Source organism: Phragmites australis, chromosome 1, assembly GCF_958298935.1.
Source record: "Phragmites australis chromosome 1, lpPhrAust1.1, whole genome shotgun sequence".
In the NCBI taxonomy this organism is placed as follows: Eukaryota; Viridiplantae; Streptophyta; class Magnoliopsida; order Poales; family Poaceae; genus Phragmites; species Phragmites australis.
Window position 1 is genome coordinate 8745137 of NC_084921.1, and position 19868 is coordinate 8765004.

The 19868-nt window shown below is 40.8% G+C and overlaps 2 protein-coding genes across 8 annotated transcripts; both read left to right on the forward strand.

Moving 5' to 3' along the window:
* The first annotated feature begins 5185 nt into the window (after window positions 1-5185).
* LOC133907551 (uncharacterized) lies at window positions 5186-8094 on the forward strand. 6 transcript variants are annotated; one of them, XM_062349922.1, is made up of 3 exons: window positions 5186-5875; window positions 6069-6244; window positions 6592-8094. In XM_062349922.1, the coding sequence occupies exon 3, from the start codon at window positions 6642-6644 to the stop codon at window positions 7887-7889; it is 1248 nt and encodes a 415-aa protein (XP_062205906.1). In that variant the 5' UTR covers window positions 5186-5875; window positions 6069-6244; window positions 6592-6641; the 3' UTR covers window positions 7890-8094. The 6 variants fall into 6 exon arrangements, with proteins under 6 accessions (XP_062205906.1, XP_062205839.1, XP_062205769.1 ...); XM_062349855.1 differs by having other exon boundaries at window positions 5187-5875; window positions 6062-6244; XM_062349785.1 differs by having other exon boundaries at window positions 5188-5913.
* A 1172-nt stretch (window positions 8095-9266) lies between these two features.
* On the forward strand, window positions 9267-18153 carry LOC133907309 (phosphoenolpyruvate carboxylase 4). Of its 2 annotated transcripts, none has more exons than XM_062349360.1 (19): window positions 9267-9458; window positions 9660-9823; window positions 10991-11105; window positions 11208-11285; window positions 11449-11517; window positions 11612-11690; window positions 11767-11843; window positions 11938-12033; window positions 12185-12326; window positions 12573-12701; window positions 13529-13599; window positions 13938-14174; window positions 14540-14665; window positions 14932-15033; window positions 15134-15280; window positions 15872-15970; window positions 16244-16332; window positions 16690-16816; window positions 16906-18153. In XM_062349360.1, the coding sequence occupies exons 1-19, from the start codon at window positions 9303-9305 to the stop codon at window positions 17938-17940; spliced, it is 3138 nt and encodes a 1045-aa protein (XP_062205344.1). In that variant the 5' UTR covers window positions 9267-9302; the 3' UTR covers window positions 17941-18153. The 2 variants fall into 2 exon arrangements, with proteins under 2 accessions (XP_062205344.1, XP_062205417.1); XM_062349433.1 differs by having other exon boundaries at window positions 13529-13590.
* The last annotated feature ends 1715 nt before the right edge of the window (window positions 18154-19868 follow it).

Here is a 19868-nt window from a genome sequence, read left to right on the forward strand (position 1 = left end):
TTTTATGACCTGCTTAGAGCCAACATAACAGCAACAAGCTATCCCCGAAGTGGGAGGATCTCTACACGGTGGTCAAGTCAACTCGCCCTAGGTCTCTTAGCAATGGAGGATGGATGAGTCTTCAATAATTCTTAGAACATGGACCAGCTCCAAAAGTTTTATTTGTAAATACTAAGAGTAAGTTTACACTAGTAAATATTCATATTTCCTGTAAGATCTCTTAAATCTTGTTGTGTCCTTTTTTGACTTCCCTAAACTCAATGTCACACCCGTAAGATAGGTACACCAGCAATAAGCCACAATCCGGGTACCTCTACCTATCGCGTGCACCCGGCTAAGCCCGAACAAGGTCACACAAGAATTGACTTTAGGAAACAAGACTTTCTAAGATCAAAGGGGAAGTATGTGCGTTCAATTCTTTTCCCTTACCCTAGCTGACTAATTCATAGTGTTCGATCGACAGTTTTTATCTTATTATCTTTGACTGTCTATCTAAGTTTTCTTCCTAGATAACCAATCAGGGCTAGACGAATACAATATACCAAGAGCTAATGACAACATTATGTATATCTGAGTTTCCTTTAGATATTGCACCTCCGTGTTTGATATTACAAAAGGAATGTCAAATTATGGTCTTGGAGGAGGGAGGTTATAATCACATATGACGATGAACAAGTCAGAGCTGGATGAATACTATATACCAAGAGCTAACAACAATATATTGTACGTATGCCCAAGCGACTTCCTTCGTGTAGAGATAATGTTCTAAGTTACGACTTTACGGGATGTGACAAAAGGTTCCCTATCACATCCTCGAGTGCCTGAGGGCTACAGTGCCTCCCACTCACGTTGGACCTACGGCTGATCTAATTAAGCTCCTCAATTAGTTACAAAGTTATCCTACCCTAGTCGAAGGAGGAAACAAGTAGCACTAGCCATGTTAGGTTGTCGATATCTCCTCAGTATTCAGTTCCCAAGAAGCCCCACCATTTTCCTTTATATTCTTTTTTTTTGTTTTTACTAACAAAAGAATAAGTTTTTGTCCCCAAGCATAGGATATAGAAAAGGCCTAAATGGACTCGGCGATTCTCCAACTAGCCATTGTGGCAGTTCCATGTATTACTCGGACTATGATCTTCTGTGCCAGGGTCCCACCGCATTTTATGTTCGGGATCCCTTCTAACGCATGCGGGGGCTGTTAATATGAAATACTAGCAGAGCTGGCTCACGATACTGACAAATGTGCTCAGTTTTCAAACCTTATAGTGATCTTTTGTTAGAAAAGGAGGAAATATTATTTCACCACCAAGCGAAATCTATGCCACGACGGTTCAACTTTTGAAAAACCCACTAGACGGAGAGATAGATTTTCCCCAACCTTCTCAGAATCCCGAGAAGTTGGGACGATGCTTATCAGTTGACCTGGATTTCCTACTCGGATGAGGTCCCTACCCTAAGGTTCACAATATTCTGACTAGATGACCCGATAACAACTAGGAACCTGGATAGATGTACATCTTGCCTGGAAGCCCGAGTTATCACTTGAAGAGGTAGCTTGTCGAGATGTCTTCCTTTGCTAGGCTAAGTTTCTTGATTCGTCATAGCCTCATTTCACGTACTGGTGGTGGATTGACGATGGTAGTATAAAACTACCAAATCAGGATCCCCTATGGTTTCTTATATTCTCGGAGCATATCTCTATGTCTGGGAAGAGAATCCCTAGATGTATGGAAGCTACCTGCAGGAGCCTAATATCTCGTAAACAGAGAAGTTTATCTTCAAGAACATGAAGGAAAGACTCCAGAGGTCATACGACGACCCCCCTATATATACGGAGCCAGGGGACACTACAGAGGAGAAGTGAGGACAATCGCTTACAATTCGACACAAGCTATCATACACCATTGAAGCTTGTGGAAGCTCTGATCCTCCAAGCCTTATGTAGTTCTAGATCAATATTAGCATCTTCCCTCGACTATTCGCAAGGAGGCCATCCGACTAGTTTAGATAGATCTAAACTATATAAAGCCACACACCTCCTTGTAACAGTCTCGGAGAATAATACAAAGATAAACATGACGTAAGGCTATATCTTAAGGGAAAAAATAACCTGTATAAAATCCTCTTTATGTGTTCCTTTGATTCGTCTACTCGAAGCATCCTCCATCTTTTCTACAAGTTCTTAAGATCAGCGGTTCACCAATCATCGACATGAAGGTTGTAGGTCTCATCTATATCTTTGTGATAGTGTTAGTCTCATTCGTTTTGGATGAGCGGTTTATGAGTAATCATTAAAGAGGGGTTGTTGTTCGATGTATTTTAGTCCGGGCAATTTATTATTATTAAGTCTTTGACCTAGCTAGGGGAGGTTCCCGCCCAGTGTCATGCAAGCAAAGTGGTAGATGCTTTTTTTAGGCTTCATATGTCGTGCATGTGGGGTTATCGGGCATAGGAAGCGTGTATTTGTTTTGTGCGGTGTTGTTGTGTTTTGGTGTTGATAGTATGCTTGTACATGTGGTAGTGCATCCGATCGTGCTTAAGTGGGTTTTGTTCATCATCTTTTCTAAAAGGCAAGTAAACATAGTGATGGTTGCAACAGGTGTGATTTGTAATTTTTACTACCTGCACTCTTAAAATGAAGCACACTTGATGATCTTAATAGACGTACAATTATGAGTTTTTGTTCTAGTCTAGCATGATTACTAAGTTAAATGATGTTCATTAAGTTAAAGTGAGTGAAGTACTTCTCATTAGTGTGCCTTTCCATAAAGTACGACATTTAATTGTATGTCTTACATATGAAATTGAAGTTCAAGTAATGTGATAGTTATGGTGGTCGTATACGACATGCCATATGCATAGCTTTTACATATGAGATCTGTTCCGTTAGGACGTTTTGCCTAGATGAGGATAGTTGCATGTAATTTCATTCTCATAGAAGAGATGAAGTTAGAATTGAATTACAGAGTACTATTAATAATAGGGGGTTTTAGATTTATGTTAGTATAAATATCATAGTTTTGAAATATGCCACTAGACTTTTGGTATGGAAAGATGAAATTACAAATATAATGAAATTGGATCGTGGCATTACCTTAGTCTCCAGGCACATTTCGTAATGGCATGGATCCAATTTTAGAAAAAATGTAATAGCATGGATTCAATTTCAAGAAATTCGTAATAGCATGAATCCAATTTCAAAAGATTCAAATTGTCATGGATCTAATTTTAGGAGATTTATATTGACATTTTTACAAATACCAAAATTGTAGTGGTATATTTCAAAACCGTGATATTTATAATGGCATAAATAAAAAACCCTTAAACATAAAGTATGTTTTATGCACTTGATTAGCTCTTCTTATGCAATTGAACCTAGTGGTTATGCTATGCTTTGTCTTACTACCTCCACCTTTTAATCACAACACGTGCATGCATTGTCTCAAGTTTATATGATTCTTCATATGAATATTCATAAAGTATGTAAGTATGTTGTAAGTTGTGTTGTTTAATTTTGTATGAAGCATGCCACATGCGTCTCATGCATTGCATTGGAAGTTATGTCATATAGTGTTTGCGATCGTACTGGTACATCATCGTATGTTGCACGTGGAGGGGTACAACGTACACCTTTATGTTCTCGAGAAGGGGTAAGGATGAGAAAGAGCATGACATGTACAATCTTATGCATTCATATGCATCTTTGCAATGCAGCGGCATTTTTACATTGGAATTATGGAATGAATGCATCCTTGCAATGCAACGGTAGTGTTGTGTTGGAATTGTGGACTAAATGTATCTTTGTAAGACAATGGTATTTATGTAGTGGAATAGTGGATGAGGTATATCGCATAGTGGTTTGAATAATTATTTTTACTTGTTCGGTATGTGGCTATGCATTGTGTAAACTTGTGGAGCTGGTCCAGTGATCTCATGGAGATTTTACTTTGGTTATGATTCCTTACGATCCATGTTGTGCTAAGATAAAATTTAATATAATGGTGTAGCATACTTTATAGTTGTGGTGATGATGATACCCACTTTTTCATCATAGGAGTAGTTTTTGATAATTGCAATATGAAGTCTATAAATTACTCATGCTTAGTCTTAAATCTTGTATCGCTTTAGCATGATGCTTGTGTAGGTGCTGCAATCTTTAACTTGATGTTTATATGATGTTCATAATGATAATGAAACAAAGATATGTTTGAGATGATGTTTAACCGACTTATAATTTAAATAGCTTGTTATAGCAGTTTGTTTGTTGAATTTGTTTCAATCTCATCATTGATATCTTTCCAAGTGTGCCTTGAGATGGTGACGAGCATGCATGATGGATAGGAGCATGACTCTTGGACGATCACCCCCGCCTTTGGCTTAGTTATGTTGTGATGCCAGTTTAGCCACCTTTAGTCACTTTTTATGTATGAGTGTAGCATTGTGTTGCTTATCTATGTGGGATGAATGTCTCTCTTTGCTAGGATTAGATGTATTGTTAGTGCGATATTGTTATATATCTATCTATGTGGTGATGCGTCAATTAAACCTATTTTTATAGTGATGTGTTGTTGAAATTTTCTAGTTCAGCATATTTGTAGGTAGGTTAGTAGCACTCTGGGCTTGTGATGGTCTTCAGAGTGGTACAACTGTATTACTGTGTGATATGGTCATGCACAACAAGAGCGATGCAATCCGACGCATTGCTTTGCTACTTGGTGTACAAGCAGTCAAGCATCATACTTGCTGAGAAAGAAGCAAGAAACATTGGAGTAACCTAGTAAGAAATGCTAAGTTTGTCTAAGGAACTAATTTAGTAATTTAGTAGTGCATGTTATTACCATGAATTTATAGTGAGATGATAAAAAGAAAGATGTATTTTTGAAATGGTATCTTCAATGTGTAGATTCTGACAACCTTTGACAACACATGTAGCTTTTGTAGAACTTACTCGAAATCTAAATTTGTTGAAGAAGGTAGCACTCATTTTGAAATTTGAATTTTAAGACGCGATGATTCGAAGGACGATCTGGATTGCATCTCTGATCCCTCTACTTGGAGTGCGTTTGGATGTAGGGTAACAATGGATGAATTATTACCATCTTTGTTTTTAGTGGCGTTGTCATCCAAGTTGTTTGTTTTGTTAGGTGGATGAGATTATTCAATTTTATACTCCCCCCGTTTTCAATTAATTGACACCCATAACCTTAGCGTAAAGAACTAGGCAATCATTTGTTTATAATTTTGTGACCAAATTGCCCCTAGCCAGGCCCTCCACGGTGTGACACTACAGATGAAAAAAATTGGGCCCCATAGTGGAAAAATTGGCATCGGACTCTTAGACTGCAGTGTGTGGCTTTGGTTCCTCTTCCTCAACCAATGTTTCCTTCGAGCGATAAAAATCCCCTTCTTCCCGTCGTCCTGAGCCCCAGCAAAATCCCCAAATCCCATCAATCTCTCGGTCTCCAAAAAAAATCGAGTTCCCTTCTCTCAGATCTGGGCTCCCTACCACTTCTCTCTAGCTGATCTGGTGTAATAGGAAGGAGCGCGCGTGCGAGGTTCAGCGCGTGTGGGTAGTAGGGAGGAGGAGCTGGAGGAGCCGCGCTGGGGAGGACGCGGCTAAGGCGGCGAGGCCCGTGAGGAGGCACGCCGGGAGGTTGGCGGGGTTCGCAGCAAGCACGCGCGCGAAGGAGTGCGGCGATGGGAGGGACGGGGGCAGGTGCAGCGGGACGAGGAGCGTGCAGCCTGCGTCGGCGAGCAGCGTCGCCGCCGCGTCGACGACAGCGAAGGGGGTGGAGGGGAGGGGAGGGTTGCAGGAACACTGCCTGCCTGCCTCTCACTTTCTCCCTTTTTTAATCGGCTGGCATCGACGCAAGAAGTGAGCACACGTGTGCAAGCGAGCACCACACAATCGAAGTGAGCAAATTGGCGGGCTGTTCAAATTTCAGAACTGGCGGCCAATTCTTGCGTGCTCATTTTCTCTATTTTCCTAGCTTTTCTTCTCCTCCTCATATTCCCTTCTCAGCCATGGCTTTCTTTGACTTAAACAAATGCCTTGATGAAGATCACAGTGGGCAAGGAAGGAGCGAGGTTCTACAAGACTTTGATTTGAACAGATACCCTGAAGAACAAATACCCCACCAAGACTATACCTATCAACTGGTTCTGAGAGATTTCGATTTGAACCTCGTACCCCAGCAGGAAATAGAGGTGGAGCGTCCCTACCAAGGTTCAGCAGCTTCCAATGGTAAGCTCTATTTTTCTAGCTTGTCCTCTAAATACATTGCTCTTCCCCGGGTGGAGTTTTGACAGCCTACCAGCCTGCCTTATGCATACGGCGAAGTAGAGGCATATCGACACAGAAAATTGCATCCCCTACGAGCTTGTCAACTAATGGGCCTATGCAATCTAGGATCATGACTTGGTCTTGCAAAGTCTAATTCTCAGTTATTAATGTAATTGTGCTTATGTACATTGTGGTTCTGTTGTGGAACGTTGCAAGGCACAATCAGTTTTATTTTAGTTTCAGTCCCCTGCAGCACATGTTCCTATTGCACTCTGTCATTTTCTTATCCTATTTGATCTTTTCTTCAGGTCATATTATTAAATATTCTTGCAAGAAGGGACTCACTAATGATCAGCGAATGGAAGTGTATAAAGCTCTTGCTTTGAGAAGTACAAAAGGAAAGGTATCACAGGAAATTGTCAGAGACATTGCAGCATCATTCTTAGTTAGTCCTCGAACAGTTTGGCGTATTTGGTGGCGTGCAAGTCAATGTTTCAAGCAGGGTGAGAACATAGATGTCACTAAAAAGAGGTATAACTGTGGTCGTAAGGATCTCCTGGTTGATCTAAGCAAGATGCAAGATATCCCTGTTTCCAAGAAGACAACATTGGATGATCTGTCAAGACACTTGCATGTTAGCAAAACCAAACTTTGGAAGCTTAAACAACAAGGTCAGATAAAGAGACACTCAAACACAATAAAGCCCTTGTTAAAGGATGAGAACAAGAAAGAAAGACTCAGGTGGTGTATTTCCATGCTTGATCCAAGTAGCATAAATTGTGACCCAATTTTCAAGGACTTCTCTGATATTGTGTATATAGATGAAAAATGGTTTTATCTTACAAGGAAGACTGAGAGATATTATCTTCTTTCAGATGAAGAGGAGCCTATTCGGACATGTAAAAGTAAGAATTTCATCCCAAAGGTAATGTTCCTCTGTGCTGTTGCTCGTCCAAGGATGGCTAGTGAAGGAAATTGCACATTTGATGGGAAAATTGGGTGTTTTCCTATGGTTACATATGAAGTTGCTAGAAGGTTAAGTAAAAATCGGGTGGCGGGAACATTAGAGATGAAACCTATTATGTCAATTACGAAAGAAGTGATGCGGTCCTTTATTATTGAGAAAGTTCTCCCTGCAATTCGAGCAAAGTGGCCATCCGAGGACATTGGGAAACCAATATATATCCAACAAGATAATGCTCGCACTCATGTTGATCCTGGTGATCCTTTATTTTGTGAAGCAGCACAACAATATGGACTCAATATTCAACTAGTTTGTCAACCGCCAAATTCGCCGGACTTTAATATCCTTGATTTGGGCTTCTTCTCTGCTATTCAGTCCATCCAATATAAAAAGGCTGCTAGAACAGTACCTGAGCTTGTTGCTGCTGTTGAACAGGCATTCCAAGAGTATTCGCCAATATTGTCAAATCGGATGTTCTCGACATTGCAGCTTGTCATGATAGAGGCGATGAAAGTAGGAGGCGGTAATAACTATAAGATCCCCTATATCAACAAAGCTTCATTAGAAAGAGAATACAACCTTCCAACCCAGATGAAGTGTGATCTCAATTTGGTTCAGGAGGTATGTAGGAAAATTGATTAATTAAATGGAGCTGCTGGTTCATGTGAAGTTCAGATGTCCATATTTTGCTTAAGGATGTCCCTTGTCAACTTACTTTGCTGGAATATCCATATGCAAGTCTCTTTTGATCGATGTAGATATGTATAGAGAAGTCCTTTGTCACCATAAATATGTGTAGTCTTTTGGTCTATGTAAATATGTATTGTACAGTCCTCTATATAGAGAAAATATCTTGATCAATGTAGTTCTCTGTATAGTAAATTGGTCTGATCTATTGCATTGGGAAAGCTGACATCTATGTGAGAGTATCAGAACGTATAAAGACCACTATACTTATATTACAACATTCCAAGAAAATTGTATCATAAAAACTAAACGCAGAGATAGGAGTATCCTTTGGTCATCAATTCCATGCAATTTTGGCACTTAAGCCTTGATTACATGCAACTTGACAAGAGCATACTTGTACAGACATTTTGCCAAACACATCGGCTACATATATGAGCATGAATGAAGAAATATTCATAAGCGTCACAGTCCTTATTAGCAGCCTTGGCTCCGTCCTTTGGCACGACAGGGACGCGACGATGGGAGGTTGACATCCATCTTTGGCATCTGTTGTGAGTGAGAAAATTCAAGAAATATAGTATGACATGTGAGTAACAAAATAGGCTTGGGTCCCTAAAAATATCTGGTGGGGGATAGAGGGGTAAAATTGGAAACTTTGCATTGAAAAGCGTGTGGTGACAAGTATTTGCAAACGAATATTTTGGTCAATAGTGTCAGTTAATTGAGAATGGAGGGAGTATTTGGTTGGAGAGATCAGGACTTATGAGATAAGAATAATTAACTAAATTATATATCTTAATTTAAAATAATAAAAGTTAACCATACACTAATGAACATACACTAACACTTTAATCTTGTTATGGTAATTACTAATTAAGAACAAAACATACTAATTATCACAATCGTATTCTAATCGACACATCATTAGTATACTAATAAATACACTAACACTTATCAACCATAATCTTATAATAATAAATAGTAATTAGCAACAGAATATGCTATAATACTAATCATTATAATTAGATAAGGTGATAGCCTCATCCAATAAAAAATATTAGTTCAATCTATCCCACATCTGTAAAAAATATTTCTAAAAGCTGAACGGACCTACTCATTCATCCTTCGACCAAACGCCTAAAAGAATATGACGGCATCTCCCATCCAGACTCGCGGCAAAGCACCCTTGATTACCTTCCTCCCAGTTGTCCGCGCCCTCCTTCTTTCCCTCCCCTCCCCTCCCCTCCCCTCCCTCCTCTCCTCTCCTCTCCTCTCCATCGCACAACACAAACACACACATCTATTCAGTTCCTCCATCCATCTCTCTCTCTCTCTCTCTCTCAAACCGATCGATCGATCTCGAGGATGACGGACACGACGGACGACATCGCGGAGGGGATATCGTTCCAGGCGTTCGAGGACGACTGCCGCCTCCTCGGCAGCCTCCTCCACGACGTCCTCCTCCGCGAGCTCGGGCCCCGCTTCATCCACATCCTCGAGCGCAACCGGATCCTCGCGCAGGTACCCTAAATACCTGAATCCCCTCATCGGAGTGTTCCCATTCCACCCGATCGATCACGCATTGCATTGCATCTGCACGCGCCGCGTCGATCTCATCCCGCTCACCGCACTGTTATGCGCCGCACGCGTGATGACGAATGTGATCGTAACAATCGTTCGATCGCTGCATGATCGTCCACCGGCCCGTCGGTGATCGACCAGAGCGCCGTCTCGATGCGTGCGGCGGGGATGGAGGACACGGCGGTCGTCGTCGAGCGCCAGCTGGAGGATGACCTGGCCGCCATGTCCCTCGAGGACGCGCTCTGCCTCGCCCGCGCCTTCTCCCACTACCTCAACCTCGTGGGCATCGCCGAGACTCACCACAGGTATTTTTCCCGTACACGAACTCACTCACACACACACACACACACACACACACACACACACACATGTTTGTGTGTGTGTGTGTGTGTGTGTATGCACGTTCTCGCGCAATGGAACAGATTCCTGGTGCTAATACATTCTCGTGTGCACAATTAAGAAATGATACATCCTACTATATTTTTTCAACGTGGAATGCATTACAACGAGCTAGTAGTGCGAAGTAATATTTGATGCGAACAATTTCAATGCTCATCTCACCAATTTGATCCTAAATTTACGGTTGGAAAGGCTCGTCTCACCCAATTTGATACTCAAATTTTTATTCACTCAATTTCTAAGGTTCATCTCACCAAATTTGATACTGAAACTTTGATTCACTCAATTTCAAAGGTTCGTCTCACCCAATTTGAGTAAATTCACTCAATTTCAAAGGTTCATCTCACTAAATTTGATACTGAAACTTTGATTCACTCAATTTCAAAGGTTCATCTCACCCAATTTGATACTCAAATTTTGATTCACTCAATTTGGGACTGCATTTTGAGTAGGAAACCACTACAGATAAGTAAGCGGGCTCTCTGATAGACTTTTTCGTTCAGAGTATATGGTGGTAGGGATGCCTCATTGCATTGCAGCAACCTTAGAGATCAGAAACCTCTGTTCCTTTTTGCAGCCTAGAATCCAAGAACATCCGTACGTATGATGCGTGCAACAATGGAATGTCGGGCCATAGTTAGTTGTTTCCATGTGACCCTCCTCAGACACATTTAACTGTAGTTAGGCTTGCACATGCTAGCTTGATTGGTTATCGTCATCGAGAATACTTTGTCATGAAGTGATAGATTGTTTGTGGAATCTAACGGCACAATTCCGTGTGCTACTTGTTGTGTTAATTAATGATCTAATCGCTTGACAGATTTAGCAACTGTCGAGAGTCTGTGCAAACACTCAAGAAAAAAACTTACCATCGGTGACATGTTTTGCGGATGGGGGTCGCATTTATCACGCGTGTTACAGACTAGCAGTATATCCTGTCTATTTCGACTAAATGTGACTTCTAAATAATGGGCATTTTCTTTACCTAATTTGGCATATAAGCTAAAATGAACAGTTTATTATGAACTGGTTATTATTAAGCATTGAACATGCATATTATATTTTGTATGCAGGCTTCGTAAAGCACGCAATGTAGAACAACTGTCAAAATCATGTGATGATATATTCGACAAGTTGATTCAAAGTGGTGTCCCTCCGGAAGAACTCTATGACACTGTATGCAAACAGGTACTTTTCACATGAAGCACAGCTTTTTTCTACATTTTGGTTTGTAGGAATGCCATGCATCATCAAGCTTTTAGTTGACTTTTGACATCTTTCCTTGTGCAGGAGGTTGAAATTGTTTTGACAGCTCACCCCACTCAAATAAATCGGCGAACTTTGCAATACAAGCACCTTAGAATAGCTGTGAGTTTAATACCTATGATTTATTAAAAAAAACTTTCTCCATTCCCTTCATTGGTTGGTTGCGGAGTTCTGTTTCACAGAACACTAATGATACTCTCTTTTTTTTAAAAAAAAAAATCTTACTACTTCTGCTGCTTTAATTACTGATGGAACTGCGCTGCAGCATCTTTTGGAGTTCAATGAACGCCCTGATCTTAGCCATGAGGATAAAGAAATGCTAATTGAAGATCTGGTATACTTTGTAATGAAGAGGATTTGCATAGTGATTCTTTCATTGATTCCGTTTCCTTATCTATTCTAAACCACCACTAACTTTGATTATGCAGGTGAGGGAAATAACGGCAATATGGCAGACGGATGAGTTGAGGCGCCATAAACCTACACCAGTTGATGAAGCTAGGGCTGGTAGGAAATTTAAGCATTCTGGATTCTTGCTTGTCATTGGTACTGTATTTTATGAATTTCTTTTTTTACCTTGTAGGCCTTCATATTGTGGAGCAATCCCTCTGGAAAGCGGTGCCACACTATCTTCGCCGTGTTAGCAATGCTCTAAAGAAGGTACAAATACAATGATTGTTACTGTTATATTTTACTTCCGTTTGATTCCTTCACGAGAAAATCTAAGACTTTCCTCGTCATACTTCGCATATAGCACACTGGCAGCCCACTTCCACTAACCTGCACGCCAATCAAATTTGGTTCATGGATGGGTGGTGACCGAGACGGGAATCCTAATGTTACAGCAAAAGTAAGATCTATATAATAAGATATCAATGGCTTGATGATGCCTTTTCACTAATCTTGTACGATTCTAAGGGTGTGATGGAGTTTTCACTTCTGTAAGTTTTGATGCAATCAGGAACACATCTTTTTTTTTTTTTGTCATTTCTGCGATGCAGGTGACTAGGGATGTTTCCTTGTTGTCCCGGTGGATGGCAATCGACTTATACATCCGGGAATTAGATAGTCTCAGCTTTGAGCTATCAATCAAGAGATGCAGTGACAAGCTTGCAAGCTTAGCTAATGAAATCTTGCTCAAAGGTCACTTTCATGCTTTTTTACTCTACCTGATTTATCAAATCTAGATTAATTCCAGTTTCACCAGGAGTTGGCTAGTTGTCACCAATTGTGACAGCTGTTGGAATGTTACTAGTAAACGGTAACACATCTACATGGTGTAGAAATGATTCTGGCCTTTTCTAGCACCTTATTCCACACATGGTGTGCATATTTCATAGAAAGTGCATTGGGTAATTTTGTGTTGATATTTTCAAGCGAATTCTACAGAGTCAGCATCTGAGGACCTAAAGGCCAATACCTGGAACCAAACAGTACCTCAGAACAGCGCAAAGCTTCATCTTAGCTTGACGCTGCCCGCGCAACTTCCTTCTGGTGCTGATCTTCCTTCATGCACAGGTAGATTTCTCTGTTTGGAGTAGCTAACTTTATGTTCTGCTCCATATAAGAAGTACATCTCTGAAGTTTGCATTTTTTGGTTGTTCATATAGACTAGGTTACTTCAACATTTCTATCAGAGGGCGTATTGGTGTTTGGAATGTGTTTGCAACTTCAGGGAATGTTGGATTTTCTAAAGATTTAACATTATCTTCTAAAAGTATCTATTTTTTTGCCTGAGGAAATATAGTCTGTGGTTTCTAAAAATATTTCTATCAATTGGTTAGATTTTTCCTCATTCTCATCATTATTATTTTTTTAAACAAGTACACTTAAGTTATAAGCTGGAAATGTATACCAGCTTATCTACCTTTTCCCATATGCACATTCATGATGACATGTTGGTAATGTTGAAAATAAATTGGTGAGCCAACGCACTCATACAAATACAACATATTTGTGTGCTTGCAACATTGGTAACACCCGCGTCAGCAATTCCGAGAATAAATAATAAGCTGTATAAGCTGTATCAGCATCTGCTGCCTGAAGCAATATGCAACATCCTCCTCTGCACCTCAACCTGGATTTATGCAAATCTGTGCGAGACAAAAAAAAATACTTGACAAGTTATTTAGAACGCCAGTCATCATATGTATCTGTTCAATTATAATCTTTAGGTATTGAAACACCCGTGTAACAAGGGTTTAACATTGTGTACCATCTGCCTCATCTCTAATACAATCTGGGTTTCCTCCGATAGCTTCTATTTAAATTTTGCAGTGGCTTCTATTGATGCATGTCTATATCTCGACATGACTTTATAACCTTGAGCAATTTACTTGATGCAGAATGCAGTGATGGAGAATCTCAATTCAGGATCATAAATCTTCCAAGGAACTCAAGTCGTCAGGTTAAGCAAGTAAATTTTTGCTACATATCATATGTCCTGTATTTTTATCCGAAGGTCATTGAGCAACAGTTAGCGATCCATCAAATTTACAATGATACATCTGGTCCAATCATCCAACTGGCATACACATGTTTGTTAGATAAAGTTGGCGTCACCTAGTATTAGCATTCACACCTTAAATACGAAAAAAATCACAAGTGCAGTAGCAAAAATGTGATTTTGGCAACTGTTTTATCCAGTTAATTATGTTTTTTTTCCTATAAAGGCAGTAAGCACTTGCTGTACATATAGATTAATGTGATTCCTATTTTTACAATTATAATTAATTTACGGTTTTTGTTTTCTAGATGGTTATAAATTCAACAGAAATTTTTGAAGACAGTCCATTGTCGTCTCCTACTGGTCGTCAATCTGTGGTAGGATCATCACAAATGGGTCGAACTCCAAGTGGCGGTCAACTAAGGAAGTTGTTCAAAGAAGCTCACATAGGTCGGTCAAGCTTCCGAAAGCTTCTTGAGCCAAGCCTATCGGAGATACCAGGAATTACTCCTTACAGGGTTGTCCTTGGTAATGTGAAAGAAAAGGTTAGAATCATAATTTCTCATATATTAGAATATCGTTAATTTAAGGAATGTTTGATTACCAAATTGATCCCATGTTTGTGATGATAAAAAATTATCTTCTATAAATCTAGAAATTATCATAATTTGCTCCACTATAGAAATCTAGAAATCCAAATACCTGGTAAATAGAGTGCTTTTGACCCTCTCTGACTGAAAAATATGCACACTCAGAATGGAGGACCCAATATACTCAAAATTGACAGAAAGGTGAAATTGAAGCCTAAATTAAACCAAAGATGGTAGGTGTATATGGTATATTTTACATTATGGCTGCCCCTGACCCCCCCCCCCCCTCGATTGTGCTTATCATATATTTCTGTTGTCAGCTGATGAAAACACGCAGAAGGCTGGAGCTTCTTCTTGAGGATCTGCCATGTGACTATGACACTGAAGAATATTGTGAAACACCATATCAACTTTTGGAGCCCTTGCTCTTGTGCTATCAATCACTGGTTAGTTCTCTTCAATAGCTATGGTTGCAGAATGCAGCGTTAGTCAATGTATAATGTCAGGTTTTACTAAATTTTATGGAGAGGGTGGAAATAAGAAATAGTGAATTTTTTCTTTCAAAAAAATAGGAAACTTAACTGCAATTAAATTCTTAAAATTGGACTGTTAGGTTATCGGAAACAGCAAAGGTAGCTAAGGAATCTTACTCTTCTATTATAAGATTCATCTTGCATTGAGTACTGCTCACGCCTGCCATTACTTTGTGAAGCAATCATGTGGATCTAGCGTGCTTGCTGATGGCCGGTTAGCAGATTTGATACGAAGGGTTGCAACCTTTGGTATGGTTCTAATAAAGCTCGATGTGCGCCAGGTGTTTACAATGATTACTACTGTTTCTTGTGCTTGTTCACTTTCTAATTTTCATATTGGTAACTTCAGAAAAGCTTTGGTGAAGTCGTTTATTACTGCAGGAATCTGGCCGACACACAGAAGCACTTGATGCCGTCACGTCTTACTTGGATCTTGGTGTTTATAGTGAGTGGGATGAAGAAAAGAAGTTGGATTTCTTGACAAGAGAGCTGAAAGGGAAGCGTCCTTTAGTCCCCCCAAACATAGAGGTTAGTAGTTGCATGTGTAAACCAAAATTTCCAATCTTAGATATAAAATCGTCTGTTAGATGTTATCCAGCAATACCTAATCATACTATTTAAATAAAAGATTGCATTCCAGACTAAAAGCTTGTTCGTTTCATCAAGTTATTCTGGGTTAGGTAATTTTTTTAATGGAAGGTGCAGACTTCAGACTCATGGTTGAGTTTCACATATTCTTATGTGGGAACACTATGTTAGAATATGGTTACGAAAATGAGAGATATTGTTCTCCAGTTTTGTTGTAAATCAGCTGATAATACTGTATAGTAGGTCATGGTGAAGTAACTGCTGCAGGGATTTGAGCAGTGTTTGATGAGATATCGCGTACCAAGTTATCAGCACCAGTTCTAACATCCCTGGATCTATCAACATGGATTTCAAATTCCAATATATAAGTATTCTTTTTCAGATAAAAATATAGGAGTGGACCAGTGGATGAAATTTTCGCACCACTAGTTTCTAACTGTCTAACAGCATATTCTTCAAAAGGAGTAAAAAGGGGATTCTTCTATTACTGGCTGAAACCACTTACATTTGCATTTATTTGCTTGTGTTCAGGTTGCTGCTGATGTGAAAGAAGTTCTCAACACCTTCCGAGTTGCTGCAGAATTAGGGAGCGACTCACTTGGAGCGTATGTGATTTCAATGGCCTCAAATGTATGTGGAGACACCATTTCTATAATGCAGTAAAAGATAAATAAAATCTTAATATCCGCAGTCAGTCTTTTACAGTTCTGACTGATCCTCGCCTGCATTTACCAAGTGGAGTATAATGCAGTAGATTTCATGTCGTGCTCATTAACACCCCAATGCCATATGTCATGACAAATTGTATTTGGTTAGCGCAACTTAGGAATTATTTGTGTTCACAAGTCATTTTACTTGGCGTTCTTGTTATAGAAGATCATTTACATTTACTCTTCCTTGCAGGCAAGTGATGTCCTCGCTGTTGAGCTGTTGCAGAAGGATGCAAGACTTACAGTTAGCGGGGACCTAGGAAGGCCATGTCCTGGTGGAACGTAAGCATGATTTCCCAGATTGATTTCTCTACGAATTGGTACAGTCTAGTGATTTAAATATTGACTTGCTAACGATCAACTAAATCGTTGAGCTTCGAAGCTGAGATCAATTTCCTGATCAGTTTGATTGAGAGATAGAGGCTAATTTGAGAACAAATTAGTTTTTAAACTGAACTTAATCCAACCCAAGAACAGGGGCATCATTTACAAATTCATCTGAACTCTTGCTGTGAGAACTAAATTCATAAGAACTTGACTGTGACAAAACCGATTATGCCTGCTTTTTCCACCGGTACATCATCTTATTTACCGTGATGACGTCGGTTGATTAGTCTTCGATTGATCCATGGTGAACAGGTTAAGAGTTGTTCCATTGTTTGAGACCGTGAAAGATTTGCGGGAAGCCGGCTCAGCAATCAGGAAGTTACTATCCATTGACTGGTACAGGGATCATATCATCAAGAACCACAGCGGCCACCAAGAGGTACAGAAGAAATGGACTGCTAGCAAGCAGAATCTTCAGTTTTCATTCCCATTTTTGTCTGAAACTCGAGAGTTTGTCAACTATTGCAGGTCATGGTGGGCTACTCGGACTCCGGCAAGGACGCTGGTCGCTTCACGGCAGCATGGGAGCTGTACAAGGCTCAGGAAGACGTGGTCGCCGCGTGCAACGAGTTCGGGATCAAGGTGACGCTCTTCCACGGCCGTGGCGGGAGCATCGGCCGCGGCGGCGGGCCAACGTACCTGGCCATCCAGTCGCAGCCTCCTGGCTCAGTAATGGGCACTCTCCGGTCGACGGAGCAAGGCGAGATGGTGCAGGCCAAGTTCGGGCTACCGCAGACCGCCGTGCGTCAGCTGGAGATCTACACGACGGCGGTGCTACTGGCGACACTGCGGCCGCCGCAGCCGCCGCGCGACGCGAACTGGCGCCACGTGATGGAGGATATATCCCGCGTGAGCTGCGCGCACTACCGGCGCACGGTGTACGAGGACCCGGAGTTCGTCACCTACTTCCAGGAGGCGACGCCGCAGGCGGAGCTGGGCTTCCTCAACATCGGCAGCCGCCCGGCGAAGCGGAAGCCCGCGGGGGGCATCTCGAGCCTCCGCGCGATCCCGTGGGTGTTCGCGTGGACACAGACGCGGCTGGTGCTCCCCGCGTGGCTGGGCGTCGGCACGGGGCTCCAGGACGCACTGGACCGCGGCCACGGCGAGGAGCTCCGCGCCATGTACGCGGACTGGCCCTTCTTCCAGAGCACGGTGGACCTGATCGAGATGGTGACGGCGAAGGCGGACGCGTCCATGGCGCGGCACTACGAGGAGATTCTGGTGCCGGAGGGAAGGCGGCGGGCGGTGGGCGCGGAGCTGCGGCGGGAGCTGGCGCGCACGGAGCGATGCGTGCTGGCGGTAAGCGGGCACAGCAAGCTGTCGGCGCACAACCGGAGCCTGAGGCGGCTGATCGAGAGCAGGCTGGCGTACCTCAACCCGATAAACATGCTGCAGGTGGAGGTGCTGCGCAGGCTGCGCCGCGACAAGGACAACCGCAAGCTCCGCGATGCGCTGCTCATCACCATCAACGGAATCGCCGCCGGGATGCGCAACACCGGCTGACCGCTCGACCAGTCTGTTGATCGCCAAAAATGGCAAGCTATTAAGTTTGATGTATATTCGGCTTTAAGAATAAACCGAAATCATTAATCAAGCATTACCTGATGGTAATTAGCTTGATTCCGGATGTTATTGCTGGTTGGTTAATATTCTATTGGTTACAGTCCAGAGCTAGCCGATCTATAAAGGGAAAAAAAAGTCCATTTTGGCTCCTCATCTGATTTTGACCTCAAACTACAAAATCATGCAACTCTAACCAATAACTATCAATTTCGGTTCAATTTGTACTTCAAGCTTGCCCAAAGCGGTTTTTATTGATATGGTTACGGTTTTGACTTTAACCTGATTTTTTTTTGCCACAAGACGATGACACAAAATAAAAATTTTCAACCGCCTTCAATCTGCTGCCTTCAATATGCTCCAATCGCCACCACCTATCTGCCCCTTCCCAAGCCACCGCTCATGTGCTCTTTCCCGCTAGCCTCTTGCTGCTCCTCCTCCGAGACCATCCTCATGCTCCTCCTCCCAGACCACCCTCTTACCCATGCCACCGCCTCTTATTTCCTTACCGGGAACCCTCTTGCCTCCACTGTTGTGGAACGAGGCCGAGCCCCTACGGAAGAAGGAAGCAACGAGCACATGTAACCGACTATGAGGAAGAATGTGGTGTTAGTGGTTGCTCAATAAGCTCATACATGGAGCTACTTCAGAACAGCATCTAGGCCATTCGCGCATGGGTCACCGAACCCACATCCACTTGTTATTTTTGTGTACTTTGACTAAAATTTAATCAAATTATAAAAATATCGAGTGTGTAAAAATTATGCAACTAGATTCATAATTCAAAGTAATTTCACGCTATATATATGTTTTGTAATTATAAATGATATATTTTATAAGAAAATCGTAATCAAAATCTAACTTCGAAAAGGATAAAAAAAATACACCTACTATTTCTAAATGAAAAGTACCAAAATAAGATTTGGAAGAGTCTTAGCCGACTACAAGCAGAGACCAGACTTCACATTTAAATATCTGGGGTGGCCGATTCAAAAAAAGGAAAAAAATTCAACCATTTTCTTGTTCTTAGGGTTTAGTTTAATTTAGCTATCTATCTTGGGAAAACTGCAAAAACCCCCCCAAAAGTCACTTGGATTTTGACTTTCCCCCCCAAAAGTTGTTTTGTTGCAAAAAACCCCCCAAAAGTTTGACTTTGTTGCAAAAAACCCCCTAAAAATTCAAAAAAAATAAAAAAATCATTAAAAAAATTCTAAAAAAAACTAGAGACAATTCTAAGACCTTCTGTGAAATTTGTTTTCAAAAATAATATCCTTTGTATCATATTTCATGGAGAGGAAGTTTGGAAAAAAAAGAAAAATGTGCAGCTCATTTAATAACTCATGCTATTTTAACTTTGTCATGTCTACCATTATTTTTCCTACACAAATAATTGTTTAAGTAAACTAATAAAAGGGGTTTCACTAATTTTGGGGGTGTTATGGATTAGTTATGAATTAATCTATCTGCAACACATTTACTCAATCCTGCACGTTACAATAACTATTTCAAGATTTCATGTATTTTTACAAGATAGAGGATCATGTAATAAGACTAAAAAATTTTGTTTCATGATTTTTGGATTAGTAAATAATTAACTATGCATTTAACTCGAATTAATAAATGAGTTGCACGTTTTTCTTTTTTTTCAAACTTACTCTCCATGAAATATGATGCAAAGGATATTATTTTTAAAAACAAATTTCACAAAAGGTCTTATAATTGTCTCTAGTTTTTTTAAGAATTTTTTGTGATTTTTTTTAAAAAAAATTGAATTTTTGGGGGTGTTTTTGCAACAAAATCAAACCTTTGGGGAGGTTTTTTGCAACAAAACAACTTTTGAGGGGGAAAGTCAAAATCCAAGTGACTTTTGG